Source organism: Danio aesculapii, chromosome 22 (assembly GCF_903798145.1).
Source record: "Danio aesculapii chromosome 22, fDanAes4.1, whole genome shotgun sequence".
Taxonomy (NCBI): domain Eukaryota; kingdom Metazoa; phylum Chordata; class Actinopteri; order Cypriniformes; family Danionidae; genus Danio; species Danio aesculapii.
The window spans coordinates 24,401,673-24,419,221 of record NC_079456.1 but is presented as its reverse complement, the minus strand read 5'-3'; the positions used below and the strand labels follow the sequence as shown (position 1 = coordinate 24,419,221).

Below are 17,549 nucleotides of genomic sequence, written 5' to 3'. Positions count from 1 at the left end.
TCTTGAAAAATATCTAGTATTATAAACTGTCATCATGGCAAAGATAAAATAAATCAGTTATTGGAAATGAGTTAATAAATCTTTTGTTTAGAAATGTGTTGAGAAAAATCTTCCCTTCGTTAAAGAAATTGGGGGAAAAAATGAACAGGGGGGCTAATAATTCTGACTTCAACTGTCGTCAGAATTATTAGCCCCCCTGTTTATTCTTTTTCCCCAATTTCTGTTTAATGGAGAGATTTTTTTCAACACATTTCTAAACATAACAGTTTTATTAACTCAATTCTAATAACTGATTTATTTTATCTTTGCCATGATGACAGTAAATTATATTTTACTAGATATGTTTCAAGACACTTCTAAACGTCCTAACGTGACATTTAAAGGCTTAACTAGGTTAATTAGGTTAACAAGGCGGCAGGTTAGGGTAATTAGGCAAGTTATTGTATAACGATGGTGTGTTCTGTAGACTATCGAAAAAAATCTATAGCTTAAAGGGGCTAATGATTTTGTCCCTATGGTTTTTAAAAAATTAAAAACTGCTTTTTATTCTAGCTGAAATAATTGCCAGACAAATATGTGTGTTTGTAATATGGATTATTATGTAAAATATGTATATACAGTACATTGCGTGTGATGTGTGCTTCTCTTTACAAAAGACATCCCTGTACATTTTATAATAGAATTTATTCAAATAAATTGGGATCAATTAATTAAAAATAAATGACACAATCAAAGTGCACATATCCAACAGAATAAAGCTCATTGTGAGTGCTTAACTAAAAAAACTAAAAGATTTTTTTTTAAATTGTAATAGAAGTAGTTAAAAGAGTTTTATTCTTGATTAGTAAATAGGAAGTGCAAAGATGGCACACCACAGCTTTGAAAGTAAAAATACATATGATTATTTTTCTTAATCAGGCATTTAGCAGAAATTACAGTGCTTCTAATAAAACACTATTGCTACTACTGATAATGTTTTGGGCTTCTGTTTTTTGCTCAAGAGCAGATGAGTGAAAATATATCTGTGTCATACTTATTCTAAGCCTCCATTTCCACAGCCTCCACAGTTCTTTCCAAAAACAACAATAAAAAAATGCTTAGCTCTAAAAAGGCTTTGGTGGACACGTGCTCTTAGTCACTCCAGAATAAAAAAGTGATTTTAAAGCAGTGAAGAATTATTACTTTCTAAATTCTAAGTTACTTTAACGATGTGTTTATCTGAAAATATTGCACACCTTAGAATGTTCATAAGCCAATCAGAATCAAGCATCCAGCAGCCCCATAGTATAATCCGATATTACTGGTGGACATTCTAATGCTGGGTTCTCACCTGAACGGGAAGCACCATGTCACTGTCTCTAGTTTACTCACAGGATGTTTTTCAACTGAAATTTTTTCCACTTTTATTTTAGCTCGACACATTATGTATTATTCAATTTCACCTTTATTTGCATTTAGTTTGCATGTACATAATGTATTCAATACTTAAATTCACATTTGGTGTGAAGGTATGCAATTATTTTCAGGTAAATGCTCAGCTAAAGTAGTTCCAGGCAGGTTTTGACCACATTACAGTTCCATATCACTACGTTGAATGATTTTAGTTATTTTACAACTCCTATTCACTAAATGAATAGAAAATAATGGACCACCTCAGATGTGTAGTTAATGTCCTATAATTCAACAGCCCACCATAATGTTTTTAAATACACATAATAATGGATATAAATCATGTTGTGTTTCTGTGTGCCAGTGATATAGTGGGCTTCACGCAGCTCTCAAGCTCCAGCACACCTCACGAGGTTGTGAATTTTCTCAACAAGCTTTACACCACTTTTGACGACATAATCGACAACTATGACGTGTACAAAGTGGAAACTATAGGGGATGCTTGTGAGTTCCTGCTTCCTCTGTGTGCTACAATTTAGCATCAGATTGCACAAAAATCAATAAAAGCCCTCTCCGTCCTCAGATATGGTGGTCTCAGGAGTGCCAAAAAAGAATGGCATCAATCACGCCGGGGAAATCGCTAGCATGTCGCTGGACTTGATCACCCTCTGTCAAGCATTTAAAATCCCACACAAGCCCACCATGCAGCTGACGATACGTGCCGGCATTCACTCAGGTCAGCAGAACTCCCATGAACCATTTGTAAATGAGCTTAGCATCAAGCTGGATATAATGATTCCATTTATAACTACCCTTGCTAGTTGTGTCTTAAAGTCACAGTTCACCCATAAATGAAAATATGCTGTTCATTACCTCACTCTTAAAGCATCCATGTATTGTAGCTGACTTTTTACTTCAGTACAATATTAAAGGGTGTAGTTTACAAAAATGGAAATATTCTCACCATTTACTCACCCTCAAGTTGTTCCAAACAATCCCATAGATTTCCATGGTGGGAAAAAGAAATCCTCTGGAAGTCAGAGGCTACCATTTTAACAACCTTCATAATATCCTTCTTTTGTTCAACAAAATAAACAAAGAAACTCAAAGAGGTTTAGAAAAAGAGGTTGTGTGATTGAAAAAAGAATTATCTTTTTAAGAAGAGGAAAGGTAAACGAACACCACTGGCTCTTGATGATAACTTGTTATCTAATGAAGTCTAATGATTGATCTTTAATTTTTACAACATATTAACATCTAATACAGTCTTGGCAAATGGTCCTGAGAGAGTTCATGACAGTTTATGTAATGTGTATTTATGTAGCGCATTGATCATGTACAGTGGTGTAAAGTAACTAATTACAAATACTCAAATGACTGTAATTGAGTAGTTTTTCTCAGGAATTGTAATTTACTGAGCAGTTTTAAAAATGTATACTTTTACTTTAACATTTTTAGTGCTGTATCGGTACTTTTACTCCACTACTTTCCTTCAACCTGCACTCACTACTTTATTTTTTCTTGTCTATGGGGATTAAAAAAATTAGTTCTGTGAGTCCAATCAAATCACACATAGAAGGTAAATCGCATCATAATTAATTACCTCAGGACATGGGTGATTTATAATTGGAGAAAACTGTTTGGAAGTATTTAAAGTGTCCAAGAAGATGTCCAAAGTCTTTACACGCATTGATCCAGAAACTGTTTACATAGATGCATGTCACTGATGACAAGATGACGGATGTTTACTGTATGATGACTGAAATGGCCTTAAACACCCAGCAGGCACAAGACGTCAACTTGACGTCAGATTGACGTTGTACCCAAACGTCATGGGGAAAATCGAGTTGACGTCAGAACTCAACGTCAGGCCAAAGTCAATGTCCAACCTAAAATCAACCAAATATCAACGTCTAATGATGTAACAGCTTGATGTTGTGTGGATGTTACCACTATTGACATTTATCAGACGTTGGATTTTGGTTGCCATACCTGATGAATAAATGTCAGTGTTTGACGTCAATACGATGTTGGTTTTAGATGTTGGGTCGACGTTGGATTTTGGTTACTTTCTAACAACTTAAAATCGACCAAATATCAACATCATTTGATGTCATTATTACACCCCTACTCTTTAGGAGAAGTGCCATGGGGATTTTAATGACCACAAACTCTGAAAGACAGCATTATAGCATGCAAGCTTTTGTTTAGCTTCATAAGAGCTCATTATGTTATCAGGAGACACTTGTTTTTGTTTTTTTGAATGTATTTTTTTTTTTTTGTGTGAATCAATGACAGTTGCTGTTGATATTAATTATAGAAAATGCATCGTTTCCAACCAATTTTTTTTTTAGCTTGAACACCATTAAAATGATCAGAAAAATAAATGAAAAGTAAAAAAGAAGAATCCACAAATGGTTAAAGAATAATAGAACTCATCCTTCATAGATATAGATCACCCAAAACTTACAATTTTGCCATCATTTACTTACCCCTTTACTTGTCACAAACCTGTATGAGTTTGTTTTTGTTTTAAACACAAAAACTGATAATTTGACATATCTTGGAAACCAGTAACAGTTGACTTTCATAACAATGGTTATTGGTTTCTAACTTTCATCAGACTATCTGATCATCAGTCATCGTACCACCCTCTATCTTCTGTTTTCAACAGAAAAAACTCATAGTTTTGGAACCATTTGATGATGATTAAATTGTGAGTAAACTTTCATGTTTTTGGCTGAAATTTACCTTTAAACCAAAGGTATCAAAGCTAGTTCCTGAAGGGCCGCAGCTCTGCACAGTTTAGTCACAACCCTGCTTCAAAACACTTACCTGTAGGTTTCAAACAAGCCTGAAGGACTCAGTTAGATTGATCAGGTGTGTTTAATTTGGGTTGAAACTAAACTGTGAAGAATTGCAGCCCTCCAGGAACTGGCTTTGACACCTGTGCTTTAAACCAACAAACATGTAAAGCATCAGACCTCCGAAGCACTCCTCACTTTGTAAATTTTTCCTCTCAGTTAATACGTACAAAATTCAGTAAATGCTCCAAAAGTTATCGTTTATGTTATAAACAGTCCTTTACAGCACTGTATGTTTTTTAGGGCCTGTTGTGGCTGGAGTGGTTGGCACCAAAATGCCTCGATATTGCTTGTTTGGTGACACTGTAAACACAGCATCCCGTATGGAGTCGACCAGTGAAGGTATTCGGGCAAACAAAGCTGTTTACTCAGCGTCAATTAGTAACAGATCCTGTCTGGTGCTTCCGGGCAAACGGAATCCAGCAAATATTTGTCTTTGAGCACTGTTTTTTTGCCTATAATGGGGTAAAACTGAACGCTGGTTACAGTTAGTATACAAATATTTCCTTTTTCAAGACCTGTGTAATTCAAAGTATGCTAAAGCTATCAATCTACTGTTTAATTATTACCAAAAGTAATGAGAGTTTCATGGATCCCTATAATATTCCAAAACGTTTTGGGCCTTCCTATTCCTATCCCAAATGACTTTATTTTATCATGGTTTTATGGTGTTTACAGCTTTAAAGATCCAGTGTAGTGGCTCTACAGCAGATCTTCTGCAGACTCTTGGTGGATATGTGCTGATGTGTCGTGGGTCCCTCAATGTGATAAAACGGTCAGATCATTCTTTATACAGCACATGTCTGTTAATGCAAATAAGCCACCCACAGAGCTATTATTTCACCTGTCGTAAATCTAATGTTACAAAATAGTTTGTTCCTTCATCATGGTTCCCATGGAGAACTCACTAGTTTAAACTCAAAGCAGTGAAAGAGATGTGAAAAAAAATAGATTTTTGCTTTACCTTGCTAAACTTTTGCGATGAAAGTGAGAGGAAAAGGTATACTTCAGTGCTTTTTGCAAACAAAAACACAAAGTCTTCCAGAGGGACACTGCACTTTTGTAAGAGAATGAAAACATTTTGCAAGTGGATACAAAGTGCAATACTTTTGTGAGGGAACAAACCAAAGTTTCATGGTGTAACAATAATCTGAGAAAGAACAGCAAGTTTCTCAGGAAAACACTATATTTTTGTGAGGGAATGCAGGTGTAAAGAAGAAACATAATACCTTTGTGAGCATATCAAATCAATGAAATTGGAGTTGATGAGTTGACAATTTTGTATAAATGTATAATTTTTCATGCAAGTTGTACTGTTTTTAGGAAATAGTTCACTTAAGGGCCTGCATAACCAAGTCATGCAATGACCGTTATACAGTACATTTTAAATGAATTTTATTGTTAGCAATTATTTTTATTATATTAAAGACACAGTATGTCATTTTTGTCACAAGGGGGCACATTTATTCATTTTCTTTTCGGCTTAGTCCCTTTATTAATCTGGGGTCGCCACAGCGGAATGAACCGCCAACTTATCCAGCACATGTTTCACGCAGCGGATGCCCTTTCAGCCGCAACCCATCTCTGGGAAACATCCATACATTCTCATTCACACTCACACACTATGGACAAGTTAGCCTACCCAATTTACCTGTACCACATGTCTTTGGACTGTGGGGGAAACCGGAGCACCCGGAGGAAACCCACGCGAACGCTGGGAGAACATGCAAACTCCACACAGAAACGCCAGCTGACCCAGCTGAGGATCAAACCAGCGACCTTCTAGCTGTAAGTCGACAGCACTACCTACTGCGTCACTGCATCGACACAAGGGGGCACATATTCACAACAAACAAGGGAGTAATTTGAAGACACCATGACTGAGTGTGGAATCATGGGTGTTGTGGTCTTCATTACATCCTACGGGATTTGTGCAGAAAGCAGCAGAGCTTTTTTATGCCATAGTCCACCTCTTCTGCTCGTGTTCACATGGTGAAGTAGTGCTGTTTTATCATACTAAATACATTTTAGGGTTCCGATATAATGCTGCTCTGTGCTGTCTAATAAAATACACAATATATTAAAGCATCTTGGTGTTTCCCTATTACATACTGACCTTATTTTAAAATGCGAAAGTGTGCTCCTTTTTGCAATTGTTTTAGAACTTGCAATTAAGATTCCTATGAGATAAATGACTAGGAATAATAAACACAAAAAACAGTAAAACTACTTGCTCTACAAACAAGAGTTTGCATGACTATACAGACAAAGAAGAATAATATAATAAGAAAACATCAGTTTGCAACATCAAGCAGCATAACAAAATGATTTAATGTCTAAAAATGAATGGAACTCACACAGCAAAATTTCTCTGGCCCAGCTCTGACCCACACAATCAAGTTTTGCTTGTCCTCCATGGCGCAGTGAATTACGGTACATAACTGGACCAAGTCTGGCTTCCAGACGAGGGCCAAACATGGATCATATCTGGGTCAAGTCTCAGCCAAGTTAATAACTCATAACTGGGCCAGATAGGTTGGTGTGTTACAACTGCAATGAAATTGATAAACCCATGAAGCATTGTGCTTTAAGCACACTGTGTGTGTGCTTTTTCTCAAAGCGACCTGATTGGTAGAAATTTTTTTTCTTTACTCAAAAATAATTTTATTGTATTTTAAATGTGGGTCAAGACAGGTCAAACATATAAATGGCCCACGTATCAATTATGAACATCTGGGCCAAATAATACATTTTACATTTGGCCCAAATCTTGCGTGCCCCCGTAAAGACAGTGCCGTCTCTGCCAAACCCGGGCCATGTTTGGCCCACATGCTGTATACCAGTGTCAGAGGAATGCCTTCTGTGTCAGCCTTATGCCAAATCTGGGCCAGAATTCTTTGCTACCGGCGAAGTAAATGAGATCGGAAGTCTCAAGCCAAAAAGATTCAAATGGCTACCCCCGCTTGTGCGTGAAGAATAAGGTGAATAAAAACCAGACCGGAAATTGAGGGTGAATGACATTATTACCATGGCCACAGAGAACATGATCTGTGTCACTAAATGGCTTATTTTTCTGGATTTGAGTATTAGTTCAAATTTTGGTGAAAATGTAAGTGCATAAGTCAGCAAAATATATACCACTGTTCTAGTGATTGTTGGATATTTTAATGAAAAAATCTTGCATATTGTGCCTTTAAGTCATGTAATTTGCAATAGCTTATGTAATTTTATTCATAAGCTGATCCAGTATATTACATACCCTTCTACCAAATCGATCCACTATGGATCTTTTTCTTCCTGAAATGATTGTATAATCCCTAGAGAATGAAGTCAAGAGCTCAGCTCAGCTGTGCATGTCTCAATTAGGACTCGGCCTCAGCTGGCTTTTGCGTTTTCACTTAAGTGATGTCTGTTCATTATGCACAAGCAAATACACACCTCTGCTCTGTCACACTCTTTTCTCTGTCCCCTCTTTCTTTCTTTTGTACAATGCTGTCTTTCAGAGCATTGTGTTGAAGATAAGCTGGAGAAGATTTACTGATTGACGCTCTTTGTTAAACAGGGGAAAGGTGAAATGACTACTTGGTGGCTGGAGTCAAAAAGAGGACAGACAGACCCCTTGATTCAGGAAGACAAATCGTGGGATTTTCCTATTCCTGTTAGCAGTTAAATTATGACAGAAATTAAACAAATGATAGCTAACTGTAATGAAGAGTCAGTCTGCTAAGTATTCAATTTAATTGCTGCTATACTTATATGTTTGCTGCTCATTGCTGTGTATCAGAAAAAGACAATAATAAAACGTTGAAAATGTAAAAAATGGTCTTTGTGACATGAAGATAAAGTGTATTTATAGTATTTCAGCCTGTATAAACGTATTTCAGTCTTTTATCTTTATTCTTCAGTCAATAATCTATTATTTGAAAGATGCTGCAATAAAATGTGCTTGACTGAAATATTTTGCTTGTCATTTTTCTAAATATTTAGTCCAGTATATCACTGATAGACAGTCGACATTGGTAGTTTGATGTTATAAGAACTAGCCTGTTTTGGTTTTTACTTAGCACCTGCATTGACTGCGACGAGTCTTATTGGTTGATTTTCCGCGGGGGTGCGTGAGCTACAGCCAATGACACGCCCTCGTCTTCGTTTCCAAGCAACGCATTTGCTTGAGACTGTTTTTTCGTTCAAGGTTGAGGGCTGAGAGGAAAGCGCCTGCATCAATGTAACATCGTGCCAAGATAAGAGGCTTTATTACGCAATCTTCCCGGTTAAATGTTTTAATTTGCGCCGAATGTCGGGAAATGAAGCTGGCAAACCTCACGTACGAGTTCTCTTGAATGCCAAAAGATACGCAGTAAGTGAATCTCAGGCGCTTTACAAGTTTATGTCTTCATTTGTTAAGCACGACAGATATTTCTCGTTCCAAAATATGTAAACATCGCTGGTACGTCGCTTATCATTATGTATATTTGTATAAAATCAGCGTCACAGAGCAGACATCTATCTGTTAACCTTAACCTACTTTACATCTTATCTAGGTTTTTAATAACCAGTAATAGAGCTTCCTCTTCATCTCTTTTTTTTTTTTTGCAATATACCATGATTTTAGAATATAATTTTTATTTATAATTAATTCACAGATAATTTATAAGTTGTACAAATTTATAACTATAATCTATAATATCTATATCTATATTTATATCTATAATTTGCATGAAGTCCAATTTCCTTTATTATATTATTTTTACAGTCATGGGAAAACAGAATATTTCAGAAAATTGTTTCTTTTGGGGGTTCTATGTATAGACAAGTAATATTTTACCTTCCAAAATAATGGAAATTTCCATAATGATTTAAAGCCAATAAATATATATGTTATAAATTGTATCATATTAGGTGCAGTCTTTTAAAAATAATTGTGTTGAAGCTTATATAATGGAAGGTGTGTTTTACTTTCCAAAACATGTCTTTTAAATCAGCTTCAGTAAGTGTATTTTTTAAGAAATAGGTGATAGAAGAAACAGTATTGAAGCCGTTGCTCCAGATAACCAAAATCTCATGGGGAAAGGAAAGATTATGTGACTGAAAATACTGTGGAAAGTTATTTTAAGGACAAGTTCTCCTCCTAACCTCATTTAGAGCAGGATTCACTTTCACTCATAACCATATATATATATATATATATATATATATATATATATATATAAAGACATCTTTACATTTATTAACAATATTGCTTGTATTATTTTATATGGAGCACACATATATGTGTTTGGCTTTATTTTCCAGGACGTTTAGGCATTGTTGACTAGAATGTCTCCTTCCAGACTCTACACAGCATCTGTGGTGCCTCCTCTACCACTAAGTTCTTTTAATGTTTCAAGCAACTTCTGCACAGAAGAGAATATCTCGGAGTGCATTCAGTACATCAATCAGGTAGGTGCTCTTATATGTGTATGAAGCTTGTTTTGTTGATAGCAATGTAACGATTCACGCATTTCACAAAGCAATATGATTTTTTAATGATATTTTATGATATTGTTTATGATATTTTATGATTGTTTTATGTTTTATAAATTATGAATTATCAGTTTTAATATTTCTCTGATTAAATGCTTTTTTTTGTTTGTTTTTCAAAATGGCAACGTGTCTGGTTAATGTTTCTGAGACAAAATGCTGCACACTTTTTTCCAAAATTGAAATAAATATCAAATAATACATTCATTCATTCATTAATTTTCCTTTGGCTTAATCCTTTTATTTATCAGGGGTTACCATAGCGGAATGAATGCCGAATTATCCAGCTTATGTTTTACGCAGCGAATGCCCTTTTAGCCGCGACCCAGTACTGGGAAACACCCATACACACTTACATTCACACTGATACACTACAGCCAATTTAGCTTATTCAATTTACTTATAGCGCATGCCTATAGGGAAACTGGATCACCCGGAGGAAACCCCCGCGGACACAGGTAGAACATGCAAACTCCACACAGAAACGCCAACTGGCCCAGCCTGGACTTGAACCAGCGAACGTGTTAACCACTGAGCCATCGTGCCACCCTCAAATAATACAACCAAATTAAAATAAAATGCAAAATCAACCTACTTGAACCTTGCAAAAGTTCAGGTCGTATAGCATTAGCAAGTGTAAACACACAAATCGGATATCAGAAGGACCAGACAGAATCTGCAGACATTTTTTAATATTTCTGCGCAGAATTTTGTAAAAAATCCAAATGACTTTGGAAGTATCATAACTAAAACTTAATATATGAAATAAAAAAATAATACTTTTTAAACTTTTATTTCATGTTTACAATGCAAATCATATTAGATCCACTTAATTGCTAAACTTTAATATAATATCAAGTCTTTAATATAATATATCTACAAAAAACAGAAAATATTACTTTACAAACTGTATTGTAAATAAATCACATGAACATTTTCATAGTTGTCAATAATATTACTGAAATTAAATTAAAAACTGAATAAACACACATTTACACAAGAAAATGAATAGTCTCAATGATGGGCTAAAAATCTGCTGAAATATGCAGATTTCTGCACTCACAGATTCTGTGTGGGCCTAAATCTTATAAGAATTAAATCAGAATTGGGCATCAAGACTTGCAGAGTAAATGAGGGCTGTGGTATTAAATCTGATCAGATCTTTTGCTATGCAAGCGCATTATGTCAGAATTCATCTGACTTTTCATCGACATTCACCATCATTTTGCGCTGGCGTATTCTACAAACATCCTCTTCCTCTTCTTCTTGCCTGGATCATAATTTTAGCATTTGTCAGTTCCAAAAGTCTCGCATTGTAAACCCTGCAAGATTTTAAATGAACATGAATGCCATGACAATATTTTCCACTTTACGTTCACAGGAGTTGTCGTCTCTGTGCTTCCCGCCAATTTTCCATAACTCAGATGACATCCATGATCTGGATGCTGTGGTTGCTTTAAACAACATTTATGACTTGCTTCAGCTACACCGTCGTGCTGTGGGAATGATGGAGGAGCTGGAGGTGGAGCAGCTTAAGTCCAGCAGTGACCTCCATTACCAGCACCTCACCAACTCCAGACTAAAGGTTTGGCTTTTTCCATATATAAATACATAGGGTTTCCAAATAACAAAATAAAAACTGCTAATATTCTTACTGTTTTGTAGGACCAGCTTGAACTTTCTAAGAAGGAAAACATGCGCTTGCATGAAAGAGAGCGTCAGCTAGAAACAAACTTAAAGACTTTGCAAAACAGCCTGAAAGATGCAAAAGAGGAGGTATGTACAAGGATTTTCTTTGTTTTGTTTCAGCAGTGAACTTAATTCTTAGTTTTTTTTTGTCATATCCAAGGTGACTTTTAATTTAATAGGTACAAAGGCTGCAGGGTATCATTGCGAGTCGTGCCACACAATATAATCATGATATTAAGAGGAGAGAAAGGGAGCACAACAAAGTAAAAGAACGCCTCAGTCAAGTGCTTATTGCCAAAAAGGATAACAAACAAGGTACTGTGTATTACTTAAATATATCATATAACATAATAAATATACTGTCTATGATACTGATAAGATCCTTATCACACCCTGCCCTCATACAAATGTTTACGGTTTGTGATTTTTAATGCTTTTGACAGAAATGTTTAGGGTGTGTTTGCATGAAAATTATCCATGAAGACCCCCAAAAAATGTTTTTTGTGTTTTTGCAAGTTTCATCTACAGATGGCAGTGTTGTCAAGCTGAATTTCAGTAGTCATTACTCCAGTTATGTCACACGGTTCAGAAATCATTCTTATATCCTGATTTGATTAGTGATTTGATATATATTTTTTTGTTAAACTCATGCATTTTCATAAAAAACAGTGGCTTTTGTAGCATTTTCTGTAACAATGTATGAGTGTTTTATTGTCACCATTTCAGATTAATGCATTTTTTTCTGAATAAAAGTAATGATATTTAAAAACAATACTTTGTTTTATTCATCCAAGTTGTTTGTTAATGTTTGTGTTTAAGCTGACTAAGTACTCTGGTAAGTTCATACATGATTTATGATTTAAAAGGTTCAGAATTTAACTTGATAATTATCTTAGATTCTATATATATGAAAGATGCAAATGGTCCATAAAAATTTGGACATCGACATAACTCTAACATTTTTGTTTTTTGTTAACGTCAATTGTTTCCATAGTCTACTTTTTGGTGCATTCATTCTTTTTAATAATGTTCCAAACAGTTGTTTTGGCCATGTGTAATGTTTTTGCTTTCTCTCTGATGGGTTTGTTTTCTTTTTTTCAGCCTAATGATGGCTTGCTTGCTCTTTGGATCTCATTTTGAGAGTCGACAGTAACAGATTCCAAATGCAAAAAGCACACTTGAAATTAACTCTGGCCTTTTTTTGTGCTCATTGTAATTGGGATAATGTGGTAATAACACACAGCTGACCATGGAACAGCTTAGAATTCAATTGTCCAATTACTTTTGGACCCTTAACAAGTGGGAGGCACAAATGCAAACTGTTGTAATTTTGTAATTTCAACAGTTGAATAAAACAGTTGTAATTCCTACAGCGTTCACCTGATTTGTATGTAAATATCCTCAAATTAAAGCTGACAGTCGTTTGCAGTTAAAGCACCTCTTGTTCAATTCATTTCAAATCCATTGTGCTGGTGGATACAGCTAAAATTGATAGAATTGTGTCGATGTCCAAATATTTATGGACCAAACTATATATGTACACACACACCATTTTTAAAGAAGTTCCTTTTGTCTGATTTTGAAGACTATGAAATGCTTTACATTGAACTCTATTTCAGGAATGGAAATTTTGAATTATGTTGGAAGGTCGGATGGGAGAAGATGTCTTTGGAAAACTGGAAAAACTGAATCCAGGTAGAAGAGATTCAGTATACATCATGACTGTTGCAAATTAATGTTTTATATAGTTTTCCTTCGTATAGACTTGATTTATGTTTTTTCTTCTCAGACATGAGGGAGAAATGTACAGAACTCTTCTCAATGAGTTTGATAATCGTCAGAGAGAACTAATGCAGGAAAACATAGAACTAAAGAAAGTGCTTCAACAAATGAAACGAGAGATGGTTGGACTTTTAAATTCTAAGAAGACATGCCAAAAAGAAGAGAAACAAAGCAATAATATGGATCAGGTTAGGCTGTAATGTCATTTTACACAAAACACTTTACCTTGTTTTATGAAGCAGCTTGCTTTGCTGGATATTTTAAGATGCAGTATTACAAATGTTTATACTTTTTTTTCTTTGTGATTCAGATGACTTTACAGACAAATTCAGATGACGAGGATCCTTCAAAGGGACCTCCTGAGATGTCATGTGATCATGCTCGGGAGAAACTCACCAACAGCATTCGTCAGCAGTGGAGGAAACTCAAGCATCATGTTGAAAGACTAGACAGCCAAGGTATAGGATGTCAATCACTTACGTTTAAGACAAAGTATACTTTGGTTTGATACAAGAGTAGAAAAGCATTGATGCTGCCATCTTTTGAATTGGGAGTCCAAGGGGTCATTCACACTGAAAGCATCTATGCATCTAAAAATATGAGATGCAGCCCTCAAGAATGTTTTTAAGTTGTTATTAGCTCATTAATTTAGCTTTCCTAATTGTATAATTATAGGATATGAAAGGCTAAATCAAAAACTCTTTCTCAAGAAAGAACCTTGCTAACTGTCAATAAAGATCACATTTGACAAAATGTAAGTCTATTTGCAATTGCATACAAGGCTTTTAATAATTCATTTATTTTCCTTTGGCTTAGTCTTTATTTCAGAGGTCGCCACAGCGGAATGAACCACCAACTATTTTGGTTTACGCAGCAGATGCCCCTCCAGCCACAACCCAGTACTGGGAAACACCCTGTTACAATCTTAAAAATGATTAGACAAGGGGGAGGAAAGTAACATTATTTTGGATGAAACACATAGGCAAACACACAATATCAATGAGTAAGGGACAAAATACCACAACTAACTAAATGCAATAGACTGAGTTTTATAATAAATAATAAATGCAAGTGATAATAAATGCAACAATATGTATATATAAAGAACAATAAATATTTACAAAAAATCACAGACAACAAGCAGGACATAAAATGTTTAAACAGGTAGATGGGAGTGTTGGAGAGATGAAAGGCGGGCGGCGTCCAAACACTAGAAATAAATTGAACAAAACAAGCTAGTCTATTGGCCCAACCGCTACCCTAACTATCCAATAATAAAAATGTATCAATATAGAAAAGAAAATCTTTGCATCTCTATCGCACTTCCTTACCCACTGTAGAAAAACAAAAGTACAGCGGGTGTAGCTCGCCCCCAACCTAGTGTGTCTAACAATAGTAATATTGATTCACAAACACACAACACAACACAGAAATTCAAAGTATCCCGGGGCTTGCGAGTAGCGTCCTTTCACCACTTTTATGCCACGGTGGCAGTGGCTGGATTGAAGACAATGTGATGACATCAAAGAGGGACACGGCAAACAGCTGGGCAGCGTGAGCCAATGGGAACCAACTGTAGGAATAGAAGCGGGAGAAAAGAGCGAGAGAGAGAGAGAGAGAGAGAGAAAGACTGGTGAAAGAAAAAAGAAATCATGATCACACAACACAGGAACGTGTCACACCCATACACACTCATTCACACATACACTACGACCAATTTAGTTATTCAGTTCACCTTACGGCATGTGGAGCACCCAGGGGAAACCAATGCAAACACGGGGAGAACATGTAAACTCCACACAGAAATGTCAACTGGCTCACCCGAGACTCAAACCAGTGACCTTCTTGCTGTGAGGCAACAGTGCTAACCACTGAGCCACTGTGCCGCCACAAGGCTTTTATAATAACAATAAACAAAACAATAGTAAACCTTTTTGTAAAATGACAGTGAAAGTAAACTCATAATGACTTAAACAGGATGTTTTCAAGATGATTTATTTCACCATTTAGTTGTACTGTTTATATCAACATATATTCATAGTTTTTCATGTTTATTTTGAATATAACGCACTCACATTAGTGGGTTACATTCTACTTTTAGTCATTTTGGGCTAATGCGTTTGGTAAACTGGACACACTCACAATAGAGGGACCAAAAGTTCATTTCATTCATATAGTTCATATCTTCATTTATATTCTGAAGATAAGTGTGGTTTATTTATAAACTAATTTCGAGAGGATGACGTGCTTATGATTGAACATGACTGGTACCGCATCGGCTCCGTATATTGCACTAATCAGATGAATGCTGACACACTATAAATAACCAGTGTTTTTCACTCCAGTCATCTTCGTCTTGAAGAATCCCCCCTTCCATCCCTATTCCTCCCCTTGTCCTGATAGGGCGGCACCCAGTGGTTAGCACTGTTGCCTCACAGCAAGAACTTAGCTGGTTCAGCCCCTCACCAGGCCGGTCGGCGTTTCTGTGCGGAGTTTGCATGTTCTCCATGTACATGCGTGGTTTTTCCCCGGGTTTACTGGTTTCCTCCCACCGTCCAAAGACATACACCATAAGTAAATTGACTACTCCAAAGAAGCATCTTAAGACAAACTCTTAGCCAGCTATACCTCAGCACATTCACAAGAAGGGGAGTTCTTGAGACCTACCTGAGCTCAAACTCCCCTCTCGCCCCTTCAAACGGGAGGGAGCCCCGGGCTTGAGAATATTCTGAGCTCAGGGCTCTCTACGGGGAGAGCATTCCCAAAACGCTTTATTATCAATCATCAGCTAAGTGTGAACTCTTGAAACAGCAGTCCTATGGGCATGAAACAACCTCAGGTGGAGCAAATGAAAATGAGTTTTCATTCTTGCATGAATTGGTGTTTTAACTTGATCACTTTTTTCTGATTTATTCCATGTGCTTCTTTAGCATTCGGTTGATATTACATTATACATTTGATTAAGGCTTTATGTGTTTTGTGTTGCAGCATCCTTGGTGCAAGCTGAAGAAAGCGAAGAGGTGATCCCCAAACAACTTCACGAGGAGGAGACAGAGAGGCTCAAAGTAGAAATACAACAGTGCAAAGAGTTCATTCAGACTCAACAGCAACTTCTGCAAGTAAGTAGAGGCATGATTTCACCCGCAGGTCCACTCAGAGCAGGAGAATGAGAAGATTATTTTTACAGCAACAGCTGAACACCCCCTGTGATGAGGAGACAGCAGCAGTCCTGAATGATTCCTACATGCTGGAAGAGAAGGAACGCTTGAAAGAAGAGTGGAAAGTGTTTGGAGAACAGAGGAAAAACTTTGAAATGGAAAGGAGAAATTTCACAGAGGCCGCCATCAGATTGAGCCATGAGGTTCTGCCTTACAATTGTTCTTTTCGTAGATGTTTCTTGATCTTGGTTTTTAACCATGCTTTTCTCTTCTTTCAGAGGAAATCTTTTGAGGACGATCGCGCATTGTGGCTCAAACGTCAGTTTCTGAACACAACATTTGCAGACCAGATGAAACCACAAAGTCGCATGACTGATGAATTTTCAAAGCGTAAGTGATCATTTCATTCTTCTTGAATTTCCTGATAAAATAAAATTCAGTTTTGTTTTTGGATTTTCAGACTCTGGTCATGAGGAGAAACTTATCTCAATTTCTGGACAAGTCAGCAAATCTCATCTTTAGTCTGTCCACTCATGGAACCGCTTGCAGATGAACTTATATTCTTCCGACTGGAGCCAATATGATTGAGTGTGAATGAAGTCCGCCAGTAAGAATGTCCAACACACGCACATGTATGTTAAGCAAAATAGTGTCAATTTGTGATAAGTCTGGCTGCTGAATCTTAGCCCTTCAAATTTTTGTATGTTTTGTAAACCATTCTGGCATTTTTAAACATTTTGCATTATTTTCATTTAGAAATTACATTAGAGATATTTATTCATATGTTTGTTTTTGCACAAAGAATTGAACTATTGTATTGTTATAGCTTGTTATGGTTAACTTCTAGCTATTTAGATATTATGCATCACTTTCAGAAGTTACACTTTTTTATTTATTAATGTAATTTTTGTTAGTGAAAGAAATGCCTAGTCCCTTCAATCTGAACTGTAAGAAATAATGCATTTTATTTATTGTGCATTTGGATCTTTTAGACTTTTCCTAATCAGTGTTACCACCATTATTGTTTGTATTAAGTTTAAACAAAGTAAAAAAAATTGTTGTTTATGGAAAAGAGCTTATTATATACTAACCTAGATTAACACCAAAATGCATTTTAGATTATAAACAACTAAGTATGCTCTGTTCA

At 36.0% G+C, this 17,549-nt stretch overlaps 2 protein-coding genes across 2 annotated transcripts in view; both read left to right on the top strand.

Annotated features, from left to right (window-relative positions):
* The window catches only part of LOC130215753 (receptor-type guanylate cyclase Gyc76C-like), a 37,959-nt gene extending 29,921 nt beyond the window's left edge, over positions 1-8,038 (top strand). Inside the window, 6 exon segments of the mRNA XM_056447603.1 lie at positions 1,723-1,893; positions 1,973-2,125; positions 4,497-4,595; positions 4,932-5,007; positions 6,751-6,764; positions 7,814-8,038. Of these exon segments, the coding sequence (XP_056303578.1) occupies positions 1,723-1,893; positions 1,973-2,125; positions 4,497-4,595; positions 4,932-5,007; positions 6,751-6,764; positions 7,814-7,923 (623 nt within the window). The 3' untranslated portion in view covers positions 7,924-8,038.
* Positions 8,039-8,463: 425 nt separating this feature from the next.
* LOC130216097 (afadin- and alpha-actinin-binding protein-like) lies at positions 8,464-17,002 on the top strand. Its single transcript, XM_056447984.1, has 12 exons — positions 8,464-8,610; positions 9,546-9,692; positions 11,155-11,358; positions 11,439-11,549; positions 11,642-11,777; positions 13,082-13,157; positions 13,252-13,432; positions 13,555-13,702; positions 16,233-16,363; positions 16,432-16,605; positions 16,681-16,792; positions 16,863-17,002. The coding sequence occupies exons 2-12, from the start codon at positions 9,570-9,572 to the stop codon at positions 16,922-16,924; spliced, it is 1,458 nt and encodes a 485-aa protein (XP_056303959.1). The 5' UTR covers positions 8,464-8,610; positions 9,546-9,569; the 3' UTR covers positions 16,925-17,002.
* The last annotated feature ends 547 nt before the right edge of the window (positions 17,003-17,549 follow it).